Here is a 24,875-nt window from a genome sequence, read left to right as displayed (position 1 = left end):
GCTACTTTTCTCTTCGTTCGCTGCAGCAAATCACCTAAATCTTCTCAAAGTTCCATAATACAACCGGAACATCATGGGATTAGATGAAAATACATTGGCTGAAGCAAAAATAAAGACACGAATGAACATCAACGGGTTAATAATCCCAACGATAAACAAGAACAGCCAATCTATTAAAAGAAAATTTTGAAATTACGTGCGATGTTCTGATGCCATGCACAAGCTCCTGGCCGTAAGACATAGTGGCATACTTACCCACGAAAGGAACTCACATACACTATCCGTACATCCCCGCATCCCAACAGAGCAATTCCTACCAATTAGCGCGAGAGTTCCTGAAAATGATATAGCAAGCAAGTGGCCTGGGTGACACGGCAATAGATAAAAACACTGATGAAGGAGGACACGATTGAACTGCAAACCTCAAGCAGATCAAAACCATGGCCGTCGGACTAACGCATTGAAGGCCAGATGCCTAGATGGTAGAGAAAGAAGCCTGAGGGCACACACCATATATGGAGGAGCCCAGAAAGGAGGAAATGGGGAAGTAACGCATGCCCATTACTACCAACAACGCCATTATTCCGCGCCGCCGGTCATTCAAGCAACGGAAGTGGGAGGGATGGGGATTTTCTTTCCTTTATTCCGCAGCAGCCAGAAAATTGCATTAAGACGGTAGACGCACGAACCCCACGAAACAACGGCCCATCAACAGCTAGCGTAGCAATTTGAACCATCAAAACGGCCCGTTTCAGGAGGAAGCATCCAAAGTCAATCTTCGGAGAAGCTGCCGGTGAATCCGGCTGAAATAGAACTCAACGCTAAAATTGGGGAATTTGTAACCTACCTTTGTTGCACAGCCGGGAGTGAGAGTCACCGGCGCATGCATAGCAAGAATGGCGGCGCAGGCAGAGGAGGATTGGCCGGCGAAGGAGGATAGGAGGCGCAGACGTACAAAGCAGAACGAAGAAGATAGAAGGATTTTTTTCTGCAACCACCGGTATTTGTTTCAAGCCCAAAACACATTGGCCTATTATACCATTTCGGGGCCCAAGTAATATGGTGTGGCCTAATACAATTTTGGGAGTAGCAGCCCTAAAACGAAAGTGGGCCTATAGAACGAAAAAAGCCCTCTTAACGGGAATGAATCGTTAACGATGCTATTCAGGGATGCGGGATGCGGGATGCCTCTTCGGGAACGGTAGCAACGTGTTAGACCGTTAGATTGTCCCATCGGACGGTCAGGAATGTCAAATTACTGTGGAGAGATCCTAATGGTTCCATTATACTGTTAACTAATGAGCTGGGCAAGCGTGCTACTACCTCCATTAGGGATTATGTTTTGTTAATTTATTTTATAAATAAAGTTAAGCTTAATTTTCGAGGGGGTCTTATAATTCCTAACAGAGCTAAGTGTCATAGTGAATCACGCAAGAGAGAGAACTTACGGTTGTGCAGTTTTGTTAGTTTGAATGTTTGAAGAGTGCAGCTAGCCGCAACTGCAAGGTGCAGATGCCACACTGAGCTCTCTGCTTCTAAAGCGGAATGGAATACCAAAATATGGAACGTGCACAAATTTAGCCTCATTAGTAAACGCAGCAAGGACGTGCGCATGATGGTGTCTTTCATGCTCGTATACAAACCCATTTGTGATTTATCTCTCTCTTTTTTAACAGACATTTGTGATTTATCTCACACTTCTGTACTGGCTGCTTAGTGTTTGCCAATAGCTACGGCGCATCGGCAAGCAGAGGCACCAACAACTTTGGCCACTTCAATGTGTATGCCTACGTAACGTGAGAGACTTAGGAAGATTCAGATTTTGGAGCTTGCTCATGCAACGTCCAAACTGAAGTTAGGTCGAATAGCTGAAGTTAATCTTCTCGTGATGACTTAGTTTTGTATGGGCTAGCGGATGCATGCAGAGATATATGGCATGGTACAAGTTAATTGAAAAAAAAACAGGGCATGGCATCACAAAACGGGGGCAGTAACAATGCCTCGCCTGAATATGTGCGGCAGCATGCGTGACACAAGGGGCGTGTTTGGTTGCCTAGGCCTGAATCATGCACCACTGGCGTAGCGAGATGGGCGTTCCTGTATGTCGCGAACGGGCCACGGACCATTTTCGTCCCATCGTTTGGTAACACCGGTCGGAATAGAAGTGCATATTGTTTGGATGCCTAGATACAGCGATCCATCTCTGTTCAGCCATATCACATGTGTTTGATTGCCATTTTGGGCACCCTGACAACAACTTCTCCTCACCACATTCAAATATGGTGATCTTACCATCATATAACGGCACACAAACATCTCAAACACGATCATAAGCACAACACACACTTATACACAACGAATAGAGTACTTAAGAATTCCTAATCTAGCGTCAGAGTGGTAAGACGCTTGCCTAAACCTGGGGGCAGACTACCCAGGTCCAAAAGCAGTGTTCAACAGCCTCCTAGAGGCCAGCACAACAGTGAGATATGCACAAAAGAAGTGTTTAACAACCTCCTAGAGGCAAGCACAACTACAGGATCGGACATAAACAGAGACAGCGATGGAGCAGCAGCACCTTAACGGCGAGGATCAGCAAAAGGGCCCTCATGGTGCCTCTTGCAGCCGAAGACGCTGGAGCAGGATGTCTCCTTCCTGAAGACGTCGACCTTGAAGTTGTCGTCCTGAGGGGTGAAGACGAGCTGTGTCGTCGACGTGCAACAAAATCCCGGCGGCGAACTCGCTCCAGGACTTGATGAACCCAACGCGCTGGCCTGTCCACTGCAGTTGCACCTTCCACTCGCAACGTTGGCCCAAGTACAAGCAGACCTTCATCTGGGGGACATTATTCTTGAGCTTATACTTGGTGATCAGGGGCTGCTCCATGTACGGCGGGACGACGAGGGCACAGAGGCCGTGGCTCTCCACATGCACGAAGAACGCCGGTAGACGCTGCCTGTCAGCGTGCCACAGGTCAGCAGGATGGCCGGCGTGAAGCCTCGTCGCTATGATCTGGTGGTGGGCTTCCATGAATGCTACGTTGGGATCACGCAGCTGGACACGGACGGCCATGTCGATAGCGTCCAGTTTGGGCCCTCCCGAGAACAGTTCCAGGAAGGGCCAGTTTTGCACAAGCACAAGCAAACAATGTCAAGCTCAAGCAAGCAATGACATGAACAAGAAGAAACATGGACTTGCACAACCACAAGCAAGAAATGACATGGACAAGCAGAAGCATGGACTTGCACAAGCACAAGCACAAGCTAGCAATGCGATTGCCAAGCACAAGCACAAGCTAGCAATGCCATTGCCAAGCACAAGCACAAGCACAAGCAAGAAATGACATTACCAACCAGAAGCAATGTCATGGACAAGCAGTATCATGGACTTGACATTGTGCCAATGCCAAGCACAAGCAGTGTCAAGCCAATCATGGTGCTTGAGCTTGGCATTGCCAGGTGCTTGATCTTGGCATTGCCAAGCTCAAGCAATGTCATAGACAATGGCAATGCCAAGCTCAAGCACTGTCATGGAATTGACATTGTCAAGTCCATGATGGTGCTTGAGCTTGGCATGGCAAGCATAAGCACTGTCAACAAAACGCATGCACATTGCCATGAATTCTATCTACATTCACATCTACAATATCATCTAGTCGATGTAAACAAGGGAGAAGTAGTCGATTGAAGGTACTTACGATTGGGTGTAGGGACAGCGGCCCAGTCTGAGGAGGAAGAGGACGCGCGCAGGTCCTCAGTGATGGCGGCGGTGCAGCGGTCGGGAAGCGGGGCGCCGATGGTGCTGTCGTCTACCGACGAGCACGAGGCCGGCTGAACCCCGGCGGCGGCGCGACAGGAGGCACGCCATTGGGTGCAGGCGGACATGGCATGCCACATGGCATTGGCGCGTGCATCGGGGTCGACGCGAACCCCAGCGGGGGATCCATCTCCCTGCTGGAGCCCGGTGCACCGGCCGCCATTGCGACCGACCTCGCAGTCGGAAACCCTAATGGGGAGGGGCCAAAAACCCCCGCCCCCGACCGATCCGCCGGTCGAATCCCGGCGGCTTGAAGAGCTAAGACGGCTGCGCTCCGGGTTGCCACGCCGGCCGGCCTCGTGCTCGCGAACGGCAACGACCGATTCAACACCGGCACACAGCCGGCATCGATCTGCGCCGCCGAGTTGTGGTCTCTGGCATCGTACTCGCGGATGAGACGTAGGAGCGCCTCGTTGGACCTGGTGGCCGTCGGTCGGACGGCTGGATCCGTCCGGCGCTAGAGAGGATGGCGGAGGAGGAGGCGAAGGAGGCAATGAAGCCATGACGGCGGTTGATGGGACATGGCGGTGTTGTCTGTGCCAGGAGTGAATGGGGAGAGAGAAGGAGCGAACCGGTGAGGGGAAGTGGGGAGCGAGGACCAAGACAACGCGTTGTCTCCCACGCTTCTCCACGTGTGCAACCGTTACACGCGGGTGTGCAAAATGGCACGACAACGGGACACGCCCGCTGGAAACTGCTGATTCGGGCATTCCTCTAGGGCTGTCCCAAGGATGCTTTGAGAACCGATTGGACCACAACACGAATCTCTTACAAGCAACCAAACAGACCGATTTTTGCTGAGCTGATGCGAGCCAAAAGGCTCACAGCCTACCAAACGCGCCCAAGGAGATTGGTGTCTACGGGTGCTTCTATTCTTGTAGACAGTCTCCAAGAGCAGAGGTTTGTAGAACAGCAGCAAGTTTCCCTTAAGTGGATCACCCAAGGTTTATCGAACTCAGGGAGGAAGAGGTCAAAGATATCCCTCTCATGCAACCCTGCAACCACAAAGCAAGAAGTCTCTTGTGTCCCCAACACACCTAATAGATGCACTAGTTCGGCGAAGAGATAGTGAAATACGGGTGGTATGAATAAATATGAGCGAGTAGTAACGGCGCCGTGAAAAGTGCTATGTCGGCGTGTGGTTGATGGTGGTAATATTGCAAGAAGTAAAGATGCGATAAAACGAGTAAACAAGCAGCGGTAGCGATATTTAGGAACAAGGCCTAGGGATCATACTTTCACTAGTGGACACTCTCAACTTTGATCACATAACGAGAATAAATAAATAGATGCTAGACTCTACACTCTCTTGTTGGATAATGAACACCACTAACTGTGTAGGATTACACGAACCCTCAATGTCGGAGTTAACAAGCTCCACAATATTCGATGTTCATATTTAAATAACCTTAGAGTGCATGACGAGATCAACATAACCAAACCAAGTACTAACATAGCATGCACACTGTCACCTTCACGCTACGAAAGGAGGCATAGATCACATCAATACCATCATAGCAATAGTTAACTTCATAATCTACAAGAGATCACAATCATAGCCTACGCCAAGTACTGCACGATGCACACACTGTCACCGTTACACCGTGCAGGAGGAATAAACTACTTTAATAACATCACTAGAGTAGCACACAGATAAATTGTGATACAAAACACATTGCAATCATAAAGGGATATAAATAAGCACTTCACTATGCCATTCATAACAGTGAATAAGTATTATGTGAAATATAGCCTAAGAGACCCACACGGTGCACACACTCTGTCACCTTTACACACGTGGGACAAGGAGTCTCCGGAGATCACATAAGTAAAACCCACTTGACTAGCATAATGACATCTAGATTACAAGCATCATCATATGAATCTCAATCATGTAAGGCAGCTCATGAGATTATTGTATTGAAGTACATAGGAGAGAGATTAACCACATAGCTACCGGTACAGCCCCGAGCCTCGATGGAGAACTACTCCCTCCTCATGGGAGACAGCAGCGTTGATGAAGATGGTGGTGGTGTCGATGGAGGAGCCTTCCGGGGGCACTTCCCCGTCCCGGCGGCGTGCCGGAACAGAGACTCCTGTCCCCCAGATCTTGGCTCTGGAAGGTTTCCCGTACCGTGGCTTTTCCCGTATCGTGTTTTAGGTCAGGGACCTTTAAATAGGCGAAGAGGCGGAGTCGGAGGGCTGACGAGGTGGTGACACAATAGGGGGGCGCGGCCCAGGCCCTGGCCGCGCCGCCCTATCATCTGAGCCCACCAGGGCTCCCCTCTGGTGGCTCTCGGGTGTTCTGGAAGCTTCGTGGAAAAATAGGATGCTGGGCATTGATTTCGTCCGATTCCGAGAATATTTCCTTACTAGGATTTACGAAACCAAAAACAGCGAGAAAACGAGAACCGGCACTTCGGCATCTCGTCAATAGGTTAGTTCCGGAAAATGCATAAATATGACATATAATGTGTATAAAACATGTGAGTATCATCATAAAAGTAGCATGGAACATAAGAAATTGTAGATACGTTTGGGACGTATCAAGCATCCCCAAGCTTAGTTCCTACTCGCCCTCGAGTAGGTAAACGATAACAAAGATAATTTCTTAAGTGACATGCTATCATAATCTTGATCATACTATTGTAAGCATATGAGATGAATGAAGCGATTCGAAGCAATGATGAAGATAATGAGTAAACAAATGAATCATATAGCAAAGACTTTTCATGAATAATACTTTCAAGACAAACATCAATAAGACTTGCATAAGAGTTAACTCATAAAGCAATAAATCAAAGTAAAGGTATTGAAGCAACACAAAGGTAGATTAAGTTTCAGCGGTTGCTTTCAACTTTTAACATGTATATCTCATGGATATTGTCAATGTAAAGTAATATAATAAGTCCAATATACAAGTATGTAGGAATCAATGCACAGTTCACACAAGTGTTTGCTTCTTGAGGTGGAGAGAGATAGGTGAACTGACTCAACATAAAAGTAAAAGAAAGACACTTCGCAGAGGGAAGCATTGATTGCTATATTTGTGCTAGAGCTTTGGTTTTGAAAACAAGAAACAATTTTGTCAACGGTAGTAATAAAGCATATGTGTTATGTAAATTATATCTTACAAGTTGCAAGCCTCATGCATAGTATACTAATAGTGCCCGCCCCTTGTCCTAATTAGCTTGGATTAACACGGATTATCATTGCATAGCATATGTTTCAACCAAGTGTCACAAAGGGGTACCTCTATGCCGCCTGTACAAAGGTCTAAGGAGAAAGCTCGCATTGGATTTCTCGCTTTTGATTATTCTCAACTTAGACATCCATACCGGGACAACATAGACAACGAGATAATGGACTCCTCTTTAATGCATAAGCATTCATCAACGATTAATATTCTCATAAGAGATTGAGGATTAATTGTCCACACTGAAACTTCCACCATGAATCATGGCTTTAGTTAGCGGCCCAATGTTCTTCTCTAACAGTATGCATACTCAAACCATTTGATTGTGAGAACCGCCCTTACTTCAGACAAGACGAACATGCATAGCAACTCACATGATATTCAACAAGGGTAAAGTTGATGGCGTCCCCAGAAACATGGTTACCGCTCAACAAGCAACTTAATAAGAGATAAAGTGCATAAGTACATATTCAATACCACAATAGTTTTTAGGCTATTTGTCCCATGAGCTATGTATTGCAAAGGTAAAGAATGGAAATTTTAAAGGTAGCACTCAAGAAATTTACTTTGGAATGGTGGAGAAATACCATGTAGTAGGTAGGTATGGTGGACACAAATGGCATAGTGGTTGGCTCAAGGATTTTGGATGCATGAGAAGTATTCCCTCTCGATACAAGGTTTAGGCTAGCAAGGTTATTTGAAACAAACACAAGGATGAGCTGGTGCAGCAAAACTCACATAAAAGACATATTGTAAACATTATAAGACTCTACACCGTCTTCCTTGTTGTTCAAACTCTTTACTAGAAATTATCTAGACCTTAGAGAGACCAATTATGCAAACCAAATTTTAGCAAGATCTATGTATTTCTTCATTAATAGGTGCAAAGTATATGATGCAAGATCTTAAACATGAGCACAACAATTGCCAAGTATCAAATTATCCAAGACATTTTATCAATTACCACATGTAGCATTTCCCGTTTCCAACCATATAACAATTAACGAAGCAGATTCAACCTTCGCCATGAATACTATGAGTAAAGCCTAAGGACATATTTGTCCATATGCAACAGCGGAGCGTGTCTCTCTCCCACACAATGAATGCTAGGATCCATTTTATTCAAACAAAAACAAAAACAAATCGACGCTCCAAGCAAAGCACATAAGATGTGATGGAATAAAAATATAGTTTCAGGGGAGGAACCTGATAATGTTGTCGATGAAGAAGGGGATGCCTTGGGCATCCCCAAGCTTAGACGCTTGAGTCTTCTTAAAATATGCAGGGGTGAACCACCGGGGCATCCCCAAGCTTAGAGCTTTCACTCTCCTTGATCATATTGTATCATCTCCCTCTCTTGATCCTTGAAAACTTCCTCCACACCAAACTCAAAACAACTCATTAAAGGGTTAGTGCACAATTAAAATTTACATGTTCAGAGGTGAAATAATCATTCTTAACACTTCTGGACATTGCACAAAGCTACTAAAAGTCAATGGAATAGAAAAATCCATCAACCATAGCAAAACAGACAATGCGAAATAAAAGGCAGAATCTGTCAAAACAGAACAGTTCGTAAAGACGAATTTTATTGAGGCACCAGACTTGCTCAGATGAAAATGCTCAAATTTAATGAAAGTTGCGTACATATCTGAGGATCACTCACGTAAATTGGCATAATTTTATGAGTTACCTACAGAGAATTAGGCCCAGATTCGTGACAGCAAAGAAATCTGTTTCTGCGCAGTTATCCAAATCTAGTATGAACCTTACTATCAACGACTTTACTTGGCACAACAATGCACAAAACTAAGATAAGGAGAGGTTGCTACAGTAGTAACAACTTCCAAGACTCAAAATAAAAAAACAAAATTACTGCAGTAAAATAAACACATGGGTTATCTTCCAAGAAGTTCTTTCTTTATAGCCATTAAGATGGGCTCAGCAGTTTTAATGATGCACTAGCAAGAGATAGTATTTGAAGCAAAAGAGAGCATCAAGAGGAAAATTCAAAACACATTTAAGCCTAACATGCTTCCTATGAAAAGGAATCTTGTAAATAAAATAATTCATGAAGCATGATGCAACAAGCATAGAAAGATAAAACAAGTGTAACTTAAAAAAATTCAGCATATAGAGAAGTGTTTTAGTAACATGAAAATTTCTACAACCATATTTTCCTCTCTCATAATAATTTCCAATGGCATCATGAACAAATTCAACAATATAAGTATCACATAAAGCATTCTTATTCACATGCATAAAAGTATCATTACCCTCCACATAAGCATAGTCAATTTTATTGGTAATAGTGGGAGCAAATTCAACAAAGTAGCTATCATTATTATTTTCATCATCAAATATAGGAGGCATATTGTAATCATAATCAAATTTATCCTCCATAACAAGCGGTACTAAAAGACTACTATCATTATAATCATCATAAATAGGAGGCAAAGTATCATCAAAGTAAATTTTCTCCTCAATGCTTGGGGGACTAAAAAGATCATGCTCATCAGAATCAGCTTCCCCAAGCTTAAAACTTTCTATATCATTACCAACAATGGTATTCAAAGTGTTCATACTAATATGTTCCATGGGTTTTTTAATTTTCGCATCAAACCATCCATGTCTTAAATCAGGAAATAGAATAAGAAGCTCATTGTTGTCCATTATGCCAAACTAGTGTAAACAAGAAACAAAAAGATGCAATTGCAGGATCTAAAGAAAATAGCTTCGAGTACTTACAACGGTGCCGAAAAAGTGCTTAGTAGCCGAGATCCGGAGTATGAGTACCTTTTACCTTTCCTCCCCGGCAACGGCGCCAGAAAAGTGCTTGGTGTCTACGGGTGCTTCTATTCTTGTAGACAGTGTTGGGCCTCCAAGAGCAGAGGTTTGTAGAACAGCAGCAAGTTTCCCTTAAGTGGATCACCCAAGGTTTATCGAACTCAGGGAGGAAGAGGTCAAAGATATCCCTCTCATGCAACCACTGTAACCACAAAGCAAGAAGTCTCTTGTGTCCCCAACACACCTAATAGGTGCACTAGTTCGGCGAAGAGATAGTGAAATACATGTGGTATGAATAAATATGAGCGAGTAGTAACGGCGCCGAGAAAAGTGCTTGCTGGCGTGTGGTTGATGGTGGTAATATTGCAGGAAGTAAAGATGCGATAAAACGAGTAAACAAGCAGCGGTAGCGATATTTAGGAACAAGGCCTAGGGATCATACTTTCACTAGTGGACACTCTCAACTTTGATCACATAACGAGAATAAATAAATAGATGCTAGACTCTACACTCTCTTGTTGGATGATGAACACCACTAACTGTGTAGGATTACGCGAACCCTCAATGCCGGAGTTAACAAGCTCCACAATATTCGATGTTCATATTTAAATAATCTTAGAGTGCATGACAGATCAACATAACCAAACCAAGTACTAACGTAGCATGCACACTGTCACCTTCACGCTACGAAAGGAGGCATAGATCACATCAATACCATCATAGCAATAGTTAACTTCATAATCTACAAGAGATCACAATCATAGCCTACGCCAAGTACTACACGATGCACACACTGTCACCATTACACCGTGCGGGAGGAATAAACTACTTTAATAACATCACTAGAGTAGCACACGGATAAATTGTGATACAAAACACATTGCAATCATAAAGGGATATAAATAAGCACTTCACTATGCCATTCATAACGGTGAATAAGTATTACGTGAAATATAGCCTAAGAGACCCACACGGTGCACACACTCTGTCACCTTTACACACGTGGGACAAGGAGTCTCCGGAGATCACATAAGTAAAACCCACTTAACTAGCATAATGACATCTAGATTACAAGCATCATCATATGAATCTGAATCATGTAAGGCAGCTCATGAGATTATTGTATTGAAGTACATAGGAGAGAGATTAACCACATAGCTACCGGTACAGCCCCGAGCCTCGATGGAGAACTACTCCCTCCTCATGGGAGACAACAGCGTTTATGAAGATGGCGGTGGTGTCGATGGAGGAGCCTCCCGGGGGCACTTCCCCGTCCCGGCGGCGTGCCGGAACAGAGACTCCTGTCCCCTAGATCTTGGCTTCGCGATGGCGGCGGCTCTGGAAGGTTTCCCATACCGTGGCTTTTCCCGTATCGTGTTTTAGGTCAGGGACCTTTAAATAGGCGAAGAGGCGGAGTCGGAGGGCTGACGAGGTGGTGACACAATAGGGGGGTGCGGCCCGGGCCACGGCCGCGCCGCCCTATCATCTGGGCCCACCGGGGCTCCCCTCCGGTGGCTCTCGGGTGTTCGGAAGCTTTGTGGAAAAATAGGATGCTTGGGCATTGATTTCGTCCGATTCCGAGAATATTTCCTTACTAGGATTTCTGAAACCAAAAACAGCGAGAAAACGAGAAGCGGCACTTCGGTATCTCGTCAATAGGTTAGTTCCGGAAAATGCATAAATATGACATATAATGTGTATAAAACATGTGAGTATCATCATAAAAGTAGCATGGAACATAAGAAATTATAGATACGTTTGGGACGTATCAGAGATCAACCAGTGCCACTGTTGAGATGCGAACACGCGCCAAAAAGAGCAACTGCATAAGGAAGCTGAGACCGGACGACTTCATTGACAGTCCGTTCCCTCGTGGACATACCCGCATGTCATGGTAACAGGGCACTAGAACCATCTTTCAAGAAATGGAAAAGGTATCATACATTGAAAACATATATAAAAATGATATTTGTTGTACTTTAAGAACTCCTTTAGGGAATACCATTGATTGTTGCAATTTATATAAGAAGATTGTGCCGCTTTATTTTCTGACACAAGAACATTAATTAGATCGACAAAATGGAAACAAACAAAAACAACAAACAACCTCACATGACACCAACCCTTAATATCTCTATAGAAAGTGTGCTTTTGGACAACTAACTGATCCAACAAAAAGATGAGATCATTATGTTGCCCAAATTCCTCATCGTGAGTTCACAAAAGATCATTCAAAGTTGAAACAATAAGAAATGCAATGAACATTGTATATATTGTTGCGCATGAGCCGGTGTAAACTAATAGTTAATGTTATGGATTTTGTAGTAGAGCTTTTGGGCAATGGTTGTAGACATTGTTTGTGATAGACTTGTGGATTAAATATAAGCCTTAAAATGTTATGTTTATTGAAATATTGTAGAAAAGGTTGTGGGTAATTATCACATAATTAGGTATTGGTAGGACAAATGCATAATAAATCTTTCTCTTAGTAAAAAAATTTACTCGTACAAAATGTTTCCAAATTGATGTCAATGGAGTGTGAGGTTAAATTTCTCTTGATTAATACATTTTTACCGGTGTGACCCCTAAACTAAAAAAAACGGCACACGCTCATTAGTAAAAAAATAAGACGCAAAAAAACAAGACATGGAGTATGAGCATGTGTTTTGTATTAAGCTCCTTCGGTAGATTTGTACACATCTCTTCACACAATACTAATTGCACAATTTCCATATTGTTATATTAAGTTGTGCACATATGCTAATTTCCATAACTAGGCACAAGGAATATTCCTAGACTCAAATATTAGAATAAATTCAATACAAATTCTTACCGACTATAGAGTGCAAAGACCATTCATGTTTAGAGGCCTATGAGTGTCATGCAGGAGCTCGGTTGTCCCCAAGGAGGCAAAGATAAGAGTTGGTCCAGCTCCACACATCTCCACGCTAATGCTGGCGCTCACAGCTGGGGGATGCGAGAATTTGTCCAAATCCATACCCGGCCACGGAATGTTGGCCGAGCTCTAGCTACGTTAGACCTCCTTAACCCTAACATGGTTTGGGGATGATGTGTACCGTGAGTAGGGAGGGAGATTGGAGGTGATAGATCGTGACAAAATAGAACACAAATAGGGTCCCAAGTTCTGTGTGCCAAGGTGAGCTGTTATGTTCGATCATGTCCGTTAAAACAAAATAGAAGGTCCAGATTGGTGTGGAATCTGGTAATACACATAGACCTTGTAGCACTAGATAATATATTGAGACAACACAAAAAAATTCCGGGTTTTCTATTGATATGCAATGAATAACATATAGCTTACCTACAGACAAAGAACAAAAAAGATAAAAAAAAAGAGACTCGTGTTTTGGAACCAAACAAAACCGGATTGTTGTGCCATGAGAAGGATAGCTATACTAATTTGTTATAAAAAATACACCTTTGGTACGGAATTGACAATCTCACAAGGATGAAATATCTTTTTCAAACTATTAGATTGTGGGCATAAATGTCATGAGTCTAGGGTGTCTAGTTGCGCCAACGAAAAGTATAGAAGAAGCATCTGTAGTTACCCTAGGGCCCATACCCATTTTGGGTGGAATAGATATACTAATTATTTTATTCCAAAATTGGTCTATTAGGCTAAATGCAGATCCAATTGACCTCTCCCATCAGATGTTCATGACAATTCGATTGTGACCATTGTGGCTTCTATCACGGACTAGCGCGTCAATTGGGATCTCAACCGATGGACCATTCTTTTCATTCACTTGCTTTTTATGTTTTCTCCTCTACTAGATTCTATTACCATGGTGTGTCGCTACTTTCTTTTTAAAGGTACCTTCGTTGTAATGAATGATAGGGAATCTGGAAGCATTATTCCTCAGGGTGCTTGCCCCAATATCGGTAAAAGAAATCATTATCCAAGAAGAAGGAAAGAATGGGATAAGGGTTCGAGATACATGAAAAGCTGGAAAAACAGAAAGTGATATGAGGGTTAGAGATGTCCCAATATTTGTTTGTTATTTTGTTTGATTATTGCGATATTGATACACATTTTCTCTACTTTTGTCAGAACTCACCAATCTAGAGCTTTTGGAGCAATTAGAGGACAAATGACACCTTTATCTTTTAAAGGAGACATATATGAAGAAATATTACCATGTGAAAACATCTCCAGAAAGGAGAAATATATGAAGAAATACTAACTGACAATGGTAAGAAAGTATGATTTCTATGGAAGAGGAAAAATATTAATGCAATACACACCATGTGAAAAACAAGAAAAAATACCTAAAAAGCAAATGCTATGTCGGGCAGCTTGAAAAGTTCATGGCTGACTGTATCCAATTTCTGATCCACAAAAAACACATAGGCTCAGTATTGTTGTTGTTGAACTGTGCAAAGTTGTGATTATTACATAATCTTCTCTCAGAAATAAATAAATGTGGATCAAACAAACACTAAAATAGGTAGAAAAACGGGTACGGTGGCACGGACGAGATTATGACAATCCACCACCATGTCAGACGCATCCTCACAGTGCCATTCTTGGTGACCTAACAAAGGATTATCAATGCTCTAATAACACAAATCATTCATCTTTAGGTTGCCTCAATTAGTTAGTATAACTGCATTAGCTAGTATTGCCAGAAAATAACTGCACGTAGAACTGTGCATGCAAAGCATCCGTCTATCGCTCCATATATACTTGCACGATCTATCATGTCATCCGTGTACAAGATCTCACGAATTGGGTGTGCGTGCTTTATGTGCCTTGATAGGGAGATAAAAGATTTGCCTCATTTCATTAACTAAATAGAAGAGTCTTGATAAGACAAAATTGAAAAAAAAGGAATAGGACGGGACTACTCTCCTAATATTACATAGCTCAAACATTTTGCCCACTCAAAGTTTCACCTCAGTCTTAATGTTGTTGGTTGGGCAGATTTATTGCGGAAAACTCTTGCATCTTGTTCTGCTTTATGTGATAGTCATGCAGTTATCAGTTATGTCAGTTTGAATGGAAGACGAGTGCAACTACGCAGCATCAGCCAAATGCAGAGGGCACACTAGCAGCAACAGCCAAATTGACTTAAGGAGTTGGAACCCCCTCCTCTCTCCCCCTCTGCTACAGTACCTGAAGGCGACTCTGAGAAGACCGGCCCGATCCCGAGCCCCTCCGGCCAGGTGAGGCGCCGGAGTAGTTAGCCTAGGTTAGGAGTAGTTCCCGGCGGTTTGCCGGTTAGGTTTGGAGCTGAAGCCTGGTTTCTCGGCCAGATCCAGTGCGGGCCATGGCTGGTGGTGCTCCTCACTGCTCCGGCGGTCGGAGCTCAGGGCGCCTCCACCTCGACTAGTCTCCGTAATAAGGCCACCGTCGTCTCCATCAAGCTCCTCTTGCCGCCTCTTCTCCCGCTCCTGGCCGGCCTTGGTGGAGAGGGGGATTGGTTTGAAGTTGCCGGCATGAGCTTGATCTGGAGGTGGCAGGGGCTGTTTGCCGTCCTGGTGATGCGGCGCGGCACCAGGCGGCCCGTCGCCGGCGGCCTCCCTCCAGATCCATGGAGGATCTTGGACTGGAGCTTGTCGACGGCACCGCCCTTCGATAAGGCACCTAGGAGTCATCAGCAGGGGAGAAGGTTGTCTCCTTGCTTCCTTGGCCGGTCCGAAATACCCTGTTATGTATACAGTTCACGTTCCCATGATCAGTGTGCCGTGAACACATAACCGAACTGATATCAAATTACACCATCCATTACAAAGCGGAAAAATAAAATTACAATAAGGTCACATGACCATTACATACATAATAGCCTCGAAGGGCCTAACTAAACATCAGAGTAGCAACATCACTTCAGCAGCGTAGTACCCAAGTCATCTGCCATAACCCTACAGGCAACTGACTGGGAAGACGTTCCTAGCTCGCATAGACGTCATCCAAGTCCTTCTTCATTTGTCGAATTCCTCCAAGTCTGGCCAAGTAAATAGCCAGGGACAAAGCCGTGAGTACATTTGAATTGTACTCGCAAACCATCAAGAAGGTGATAAAAATGTTATCTAAAGAAGACAAGAGAGGAAGAAAAGTTTCTCTTGTGGATATAGCATGTAGAAGAGAAGAGATGTTTTTGGTGGAGATAGCATCCCAACTCCTCGATTGAAGGGGGACACTTCAAGAATTTATCTAAGACATCTCCATATCTCTATTGAAGAAGATGCTTGAAAAGAGTTCTACAACATAAAACACTAGGGAGGGGGTAACCCAATTTTGTTTCCTTTCCGACCATCTCCATATGGTCAACCAAACCATTCCCGTACCCTTCCGGTACCTCAAAACAAGTTCTTTCCTTTCCTTTGTCAAACAATTTTGTAAAACAAAACTCATCAGGCTAAGCAACAGCCATTCCAACCGTCCATGACCGCGGACACGGCTATTCGAATAGATTTGACTCTGCAGAGTTTGCACACTTTCCCCACAAGATCCGCGAGTTCATCATGTGGGCACCATCCCCGCATATCAACTATGCCATGACAAAAACTCGGACATAGCCTTTCTCCTATTCGTCTTAGCACGGGATCCTACCCTATGGAGTATGTACCTCCCCGGCACCGTGGCAGCTCACCTCACTTTGAGCGTGGCTCCACCGCCAAGCCAGGAGACCCATAGTGTCTTCCGGACGGGTCAGCCCCGAAGGCCTCCCGTTATACTATTGTCTCCACCAACGACAATCCGGATTCAGGGGTAACCTTACCCTTATATAGTTGTGCGGTGTCCCATGTTAAGAAGAACAAACTACGAGCTAAGCCCCGTCCCACTCCAGGGTAATGTGGTTGCGCGGGTTAATTGTCACGGGTGAATACTTAGGCGCCAAAGTTTTCATAAACAAGATTCTCTTTCCAACCATCTTTGCCAAGATCCTTTTCTTTCATAAACACACACTTAGGTAAGTCCAACTCACCCAAGGTTTTTCAAAAGTCCTTTTCAACAAGGTATTTTTCCAAGGGGTTCCCAACCTATAGTTTCATGTAAGAACTAAGAGACAACAATGGCATGATGCTAGCCATCATACCACTAAGGAGGTGATAAATGAGGTGTCAAGGGGATCATACATACTTAGGATAAGCATGTCTAGGAAAAATATCATTAGTCTCTGTTCATGAAATTTTAACCCTGTTTGTGAGTGTATGTGTCACATGCAGTGATAGAATTAAAATCTCTTTGACTTATTCAAATCCTTGCCTTCTTTTTGTTTTCAAAATATCCAAACCATGATTTGTTACTGTAAAACAACTCGCATGCATATTTTCATGTTTATTTTACTTGACCCTTGGTTCTTGAGATATGTGTTGATTGTTTGCTTTATTTATTTTTGCGACGCTAGACACGAACGAGGGACAAGTTGAAGGGGAGGATTTTAGAGAAGGTTTTGAAGAGGACCAGGGACAAGCCAACCAAGGCAAGCCATCTCTTGATCTCTGAATGTTGAATCACATATTGTGGTTACTTTGTTGTTATTATTGTCTCTCAATCTATCTTGTGTTGTTTCTACTTTTGTTATTGGAGCATGCTCACCGTGAGCATGTTTAGTCTCTTTGGCACCTCACCGACAACCCCCTTTAGTGACATGGTGGTTGTCATCATCATGATCTCGGTGTACCCTCTAAGTGTGATGGGTATGCCCACTTACCTTGAGTGTGTCGACTCTCGACACCCTTTTTGCACCCCTTCGTGGTATGATAGTTAGTATCGTGTCCTTGTTATATCTTCTACTTTGAGTGATGCTATGCATACTTACTCTCAAGTATGTTGCACCCTTGTTGATGTTCTGCATACTTACTCTCGAGTATGTTGAACCCTTTGTTGATCTTATGCATGCTTACCCTAATCATGTACTTCTCCCTCTTGCTGCTGACGCCGTTCTCCTCGCCGACGCCTCTCTTTATCGCTGCAACAAGCCCCGTGGTGGTGGTTGAGTAGCGAGAGTCGATTGTTGCCAGCGGCTGTATCGTTCAAGAGCTCCTCTCCGACGTGTTTTCTGCGCGTCGGACCAAACGACAGTAGGGATGTCGCTCCGATGCTGCTCTGCTCCGCCAATGGTTCTTCATGTGCTTCGTCGCCAAGTGGCTAGTTCCCCGGCGATGAAGTCGCAGTCTGCTGGCCGGAGCTTGATCTGGAGGAGGATGCTGGAGGACTTGATCACGGTTCTTAGTTTCCTCTAGGGTCCTCTTTGTTATTTTCATAGACTCATCTGTAATTTGTTTCCAGATTATCAATAGCAGCTTTTGTTGGGTGTTCTCACCCGACGACCTTGTTAAAAAAAAAAAAGCAACAGCCAAATGCAGGTGCCAGCGAGAGCTGGACTTTCACTCTATTACATGGCCCAAGGACCACACGGCTTACAGCCCAACAATGGACAAAGACACGGGAGCCTCTTCTCTTGCAGTGCATGTACATACAGGTGACATGGTACAGGTTCATTCAAAAAATGAGAAGGACAAAACTCTGCAGTGGTGAACTGAAAGTTTGAGCGCCACCATGTCTGCGGCAACATGCTTGACACGAGGATCTCGATGTGTCGTGTAGTCCTAGTAATCAGTGCGAACGATCCATACGATATAGCGGTTGAGATGTAAACACGCCGGAAAGAGCAGCTAAGAAAAGGAAGCTAAGAGCATCTCCAGTCGCGTCCCTCAAAAAACGTCCGACATAAATGATTTGGGGGACGTTTAGGACCGCGCCGAACAAAAAGAGACTAAAAATCTGTACAAAAAAGAGAACCTAGTCTTTACCGGGGACGCCGGACACAAAAACAGCGTCCGGACGCATGCATGCAGCCCCTAGTTCCCACATGCTAGTCTCTTTCCCCACACTTTCTCTCACCTACTTTTTCTACATGGGATGGTCCCCTCTATTAAAATGCATGCATCCGGACGCTGTTTGGGGACGCGACTGGAACGCATTTTTCTCCATTTCTTGTCCGCCGTCCCCAAAGCGTCATTTGGGGGACGCGACTGGAGATGCTCTAAATCTGGGCGATTTCATTGGCTCTCCATTCCTTCTCGAACATACCCCTCCTGTCCTTGACATGTCACGGTGATGCGGCTCTAGAACCATCTTTAAACAACCAGAAAAGTTTTCATACCTTCAAAACATCTACTTATATGTATGAGTTAGGTGAAATTAATAAATCTGCTTTCCTTCAAATGATTTCGATATAGATTTTTCAGACCAACAATTTTACATATTATCCCGCTTCATTTGTTAACATAGCAAAATCAATTAGTCCAGATGACGCCATATGCTCCCAAATTTTCATCATGGGTTTGCAAGAGATCAATTGAACTAGAACATATGAAAATATAGAGAATATTGAATGTATAATTACACTATCGCATTAACCGTTATAAACTAACAAGCATTTGTTTTAGATTTTGTAGTAGAGTTTACGGGCAATGGTTGTAGGCTTTGTTTGTAAATGATCCATGGATTAAAAGTAAGTCTCTAAATGTTATGTTTTTATAAATATTGCAGAAAAGCTTGTGGGTAATGATGGACCGAAAATGGATTATATTCTCTTACTCAAAATATTAGCGATGAAAAAATTTAACCACTAGTGTGATAAATCAAAAGAACCTTGAGAACGAGGATGATACCAGATTCTGTAGCGGGAAACCGACAACGCGTTTTCTCTAGACTGTCGAGGATGTCAGGATTGGAACTACCGTCTCAATGGCGGGGGCAGAATTACAGGAGGGAGTTTGGGTGACTTTATGCACAAAAAAACTCAAGGTGACTTTGTCTAAGTGAGTGCCCTACGATCAACATCCATTGGACATGGTTGATCTAAATTTTTAACTTAAATTTCAAACTGACAAACAAAATTGAAAAATAAGTAAATCATATAAGTTCAATTAAGAATTCTGGAGATGTTTTGTTTCATTTGAATAGTTAGTTTACGATTAAAGTGCATTTTAAGACCCAAAAATAAAAAGCTATCTAATCTAAACGATTTATCTAAGTAAAACGAAACTTTTTCAGAATATATAGAGGAACATGTATGACTTACTAAATTGTTTTCATTTTTTTGTAGAAATAGTTTGAAGTTTGATTTTAAAATTTAGATCAACTGTATCTATTGGATATTCATTCATGCGAACTTAGGGTATCTCCAGCGGCCCAACACAAACTGACCACGCCTATCCGTTTTGGTTGATGTGGACAAAGCGAGGGCAGAACCCAAGCCTAGCATCCCGACGCAAACCAACAAGCATGTCCACTGCGACCCATTCATGGCCAAAATGTGGGTTGGCAATGCGTCGCCGTGGGCAGCAAGCGCGTCCTCACATGTCCACCTCTTCAACCCCGAGGGCCTGCCAGCCAGTGGCACACAAGCCACTTCCCCTCCTGACAACCAAAAAGTCAAAACTCGTCGGCGCCAAAAACCCTTGCATGCGATGGACGTCGCCACCACCATGGACGACGCCACCGACATGGATGTTAACCCTGCCACTCCAACCGCCATCCCTTCATCCAGAACACCCTCCCCAATGAATGCCTCTACTGCCAGCTGCAAGAAGAAGGCCACGACACCAAAGAAAGAGATGACGCCAGCGGAGAGGGCCATTGAGACCAATAAGTGAGGTGACAAGCATGCCATCATGAGGGAAAGGAATTTCCATCTAGTTGTCGACGCGATAGCTAAGGCCACCGATGAGATGGCCATGGTCCTTTAGGCCAACGCGAACGCCGAAGTGTTGACCTCCACCTCCGACGCGCATGTCGTCCCCTTAATCAAGCAGGAGGCGCTTGCCCACGTTCAAGACAACTCTTCCACAAGCTCATTGCCTTCCCATGTCGAAGAGCAGCCTCTGCTATGCCACGTGCCCCATATGTCGCCTCCCATCGCGCACGCGCCGACCACCCGCCTCGGTGGGTCGAGATCGTCTTCGACGGATGTCCCGTTCTACCAGGGTGGCCTTGCAGCACCGGTCCTTGACCTCAAACGCATGCATGTAGGTAGCATTTCAGGTGTGGCACCTGCCAAGAAGGAACATGCGATAATTTCGGAGAACATGCCCGTGCCATGTATCTTGTTCGACGGAATGACCGACCCTACGTCGGCCGACAAGCTATATATGCCCGCAACCCATATGCTTGCTTGTCCATTACCGTTTGCCAACGGCCCTGTAATTTTCAATGATCGGCAGGAATACTAAGCCAACCACGGCAACACCTACATGCACTCCATGATGAATGGTGGCGGCTTCATCCTAGAAGGACGCCCTTCGGACTGGCGGGAATGACTCGGGGATACGACATCGATGTGGAGCTGTTTTTCGATCAATATGGATAGCCAATGGCCCAAGACACCGTCGTGGATGTTGATTTTGGGGGTGAGGGAGACGTCTATGGCGATGCCAATGGCCAGGGCCTAGGCGACACCAAACACGTTGCCAACGCCGGTGATCCAAATAAAAAGGTGAGACAAAAGACCGCAGGCTACACCGACAAATAAGACAAGGTGCCTTTGCAAATCTTGGGTTGCAATTAGCCAAGAGCAGTGTCGAGCAAAAAGGGAATTCTTATTGGAGGAAGGTTGCTCAAGAATTCCATGATCGCCAACAACATGATTCCTTCCGAATTCATAGTGACCGCAACCAACTATCAATCCAAAAGGGATGGGGCTACATCCAACAAGAAACAAATACAGTAAGTTTTATGCGGAAATTGATCACGTGGTTTCCAAAACAAACAAGTGACCGCAAGCAACTATCAAGCCGAAGCTTTACAATTTTGCGTTTGCTTTATTCACATATTGTAGGTCTCATTTGGACTTTACTCTTTACCTCCTTGGGGTGTATTATTATGGACTTATGGTTACCAAGGGCATCTCATGGCGATGAAGTCCATGTTAGTAGGTTTTAAGTGTATTTTGTGCTTTCTCATGTTTTTTGGTAGTTATATTTCATTGATCGTGATAGTTGAATTTCGTTTACAATTTACCCTATGAATTTTATCTAGTAAACTTGCATTTTTGCGTCAAAATATTTTCCCCAAAATTGTTTGCCCCGGCAAACCAAAATTTATGGGTCCGCCGCTGGTTATATTACAACCGCATCCGGCCAAAGGTCAGCTTTGTGTTGGTTTCCAAATGATTTTTCAATTCCTTGGTGTACATGAAAATCCCTCCATGCTTGAACCTTTAAAAATCGTTGACATGAAATTTCTAACAAGCACAAAGAAGTGGCCCTAAACTATATATGCCAGAGAAAACATTAACCCAGTGAGTGGGAGTGTGAAAGGCTCACCATTCATGTGACCAGGTGTAAAGTTTTGTTGTTCTTTACCTTGACCTATTTATTACGACCGACCGGATTTTCCGTTGTTTCATATCAACAAAGGACAAAGAACTTCGTGAGACTTGTGTGTCGTCACTTTGCCAAGATTGTCTTGAGAAAATAAGTCATGTGTGACTTGACTCCTTAGTGGATCAACAGTTACATTTGATGTTCCTAACCAGTTCACAGAAATCAGAATTGGTTATTGGTCTCCCACCCACTTTAAATATTCAGTTTCGCTGGTTTTCATCTCTAGTTGTCACACAGTTATGTACTATACCTTTGGATTATTGCATCGTTATTCATACATATGAATTATAAGTTGAATTGTAACTGAGTTTTTTTTTTCTAGTTTCGCATGCAACTGGGATTTTTTTCACTTGCGAGTAGGGATGCAACTAAGAAAACTGCTCTAGACCATTAGATTTGTTTCCTGATTCATACTAGTTATAAGTTGTAATGGGTTGCAACTGAGATCTGATAACGTCATTGGAACGACACTTATAAATATGTATATATTGCAGGTTTAACAAATGTAGACATATTTTCGCCTGATTAAATTTGTGACAAGTATCTAGGGAAGTAGGGATTATATGCGTTGCATAGAAATCAATTTTTTTTAGACAAGCATAGAAATCAAATGGGCAGCATCACATAGAAGCTTGGGGCTCGGGCTCACGCAGGCAACTTGGCGGCGATCCCTCGCGATTCGCGAACCGGATCAACCTTGTCGTACATACAAATTGAACAGCGCGGAAGATTCCAGCCCACGTACGAACATGTCGCCAGCCAAGCAAGCTCCAAACCACCCTGCAGGTACACATGCTAGATCCATGCAGCAGCAGATCAAGAACAGTACTTACCTTGGTCGCCCCCGATCGATCGCCACGGCTCCATTTCTACCCGCTCCACCAACGCTAAACCACAAGTACGCACGGCAGCACGTGCTCGCGATCACACACCCTTACGCTCACACTAGCTCACTCTCGCGGCAGCTTAGCCTCAGTCGCAGCCTCGCAGGATGGGGAGCCGTGATGGCCGCGCTCGCCCTCTGCCACAGGCCCTCCTCCTCGCCGTCGCCATCGCCTGCTGCATGGCCGCCACGCCGTCCTCGGCGGAGTCGGACGCCGGCGCCGCCGCCGGGTCGTCGTGCGCGGCCAAGCTCGCGCCGTGCGGGGGCTACCTGAACGCCACCGACGCAACGACGGTGCCAGACTCCTGCTGCAACCCGCTCAAGGAGGTGGCGACCATGGAGGCGGCCTGCGTCTGCTCCATCCTGATGAACAAGGCCGCGCTGCAGACCTTCGGCGTGACGCCGGAGCAGGGGGTGCACCTCGCCAAGCTCTGCGGCGTCACCACCGACGCCTCCACCTGCAACAAGAACGCCGCCGGTGCCGGTAAGCTCGCTCAAGCTCTCATCAGTCATCGTAGCCGACATGATCGATTATATTGATCCATGTGTCCGTTTGGTTCCTAGCCTGGCATGCACGCACGTACGTCCAAAGCCCTGAAATTTAACGATTTGTTTATCGGTAACAGTAGTAGTCTATTAGATCAAGGTGGATTGTTCCTCACTCGAAAGTTTGTCTTGGCATGCACCTTTCTAATCTCTTTTACCGTGAGACGATTACTTGAGCTAACATTACGCAAAGCAAAACAAAACTCTTTTTGCGGAAGAGCTGAGTGTCAATTATTGGATCTTTATCAGATCAGCATCATTACTATTTTCTATCCATGCTGCACGAGCTACATCTCTTCACTGATGATCTGATTAGATCCCAGCTGAAGAGATCATTCACGTCATACTTAAGTTAGTTATAACGATGCATTGGCATGCTTAGCAATGTTGTTGTTTTGTTCTTCAGGTGGTACCGCAGCTTCTTCAGGATCAACGGGAACTGCTGCTTCTACAGGTACACTTGCCGGTCAACATCATTGCCGTCTGTCTAGAATCCTAGAAATAAATCTTGTCCGCCAATTTCTTGTTCAATCACTGCTGTTTAGTACTTCCTTCTCCGTTTGATTGTAACTAAACCTGGATGGACCAAACATGTTCCAGCATTATACAGTATTAGTCGGAAGCCTGAACATCTTTCTGAATCAATCTCCATCTTGCCTGAATTTGTACTGCGAATAACTGATCCTTTCCTGCTGCTGCAGTGGCCAAGCCAACGGCAAGCGAAGCAACCAAGCGGCACCTGACCTTGATGGCTGCACCTTCCCTCGTAGCACTAGGCTTCAGTTTCATCTGCTGGTCGATTGTTGCTTAGCAAGGGCTACCCTATGACTAGACTCTTCCCGTAATTTTATTTGTATCATCTCAATAATTATGTATATCTACCTGGTTATTTTGTTCAGTTGAAATTTATCACTTACGACTGCATATTCCATCATTGAATCATGTTCTTGGTTACCACAGCTGTTCATTGCAAAAGAAAGCTGTCTCCCAGAGTATTACTCATGCCATGTTCGAAAATTCATCAGTCTTAAATGTTGTACTCTGGCCACAAGTCAGGACCAAGAATTTGAACGCGAAAAGACACCTTTTATTTACTTCACGGTGTCATGTTTCCAGACAAGAGTTTCAGTCAAGTGAACAAGTAACAACAATACAACATATCACAAATCAGCCACATTGCAGGTTACAAGTTTGCTCGATAACACTCCTATGTCTCTCAGCTTTGGCTTCTATGCTTACGATGGTGATGCTTATGCCTCCTCTTCTCCTCCTTTCTCTCTCGGGTGC

At 44.4% G+C, this 24,875-nt stretch overlaps 1 protein-coding gene across 1 annotated transcript; it reads left to right on the top strand.

Annotated features, from left to right (window-relative positions):
* The first annotated feature begins 23,150 nt into the window (after positions 1-23,150).
* Positions 23,151-24,399, top strand: LOC124660905 (non-specific lipid transfer protein GPI-anchored 9-like). The gene is made up of 3 exons (XM_047198752.1): positions 23,151-23,526; positions 23,971-24,042; positions 24,290-24,399. The coding sequence occupies exons 1-3, from the start codon at positions 23,151-23,153 to the stop codon at positions 24,397-24,399; spliced, it is 558 nt and encodes a 185-aa protein (XP_047054708.1).
* The last annotated feature ends 476 nt before the right edge of the window (positions 24,400-24,875 follow it).

Source organism: Lolium rigidum, chromosome 1, assembly GCF_022539505.1.
Source record: "Lolium rigidum isolate FL_2022 chromosome 1, APGP_CSIRO_Lrig_0.1, whole genome shotgun sequence".
Taxonomy (NCBI): domain Eukaryota; kingdom Viridiplantae; phylum Streptophyta; class Magnoliopsida; order Poales; family Poaceae; genus Lolium; species Lolium rigidum.
Note: the sequence above shows the minus strand (reverse complement) of the source record. Positions and strands in the feature narration are given on the sequence as shown.

Coding starts and splice junctions, on each gene's coding strand:
- LOC124660905 (XM_047198752.1), top strand. CDS start 23,151: ATGGGGAGCCGTGATGGCCGCGCTCGCCCTCTGCCACAGGCCCTCCTC. Junction 23,527..23,970: donor CAAGAACGCCGCCGGTGCCG/GTAAGCTCGCTC, acceptor TGGCATGCTTAG/CAATGTTGTTGTTTTGTTCT. Junction 24,043..24,289: donor GGGAACTGCTGCTTCTACAG/GTACACTTGCCG, acceptor CTGCTGCTGCAG/TGGCCAAGCCAACGGCAAGC.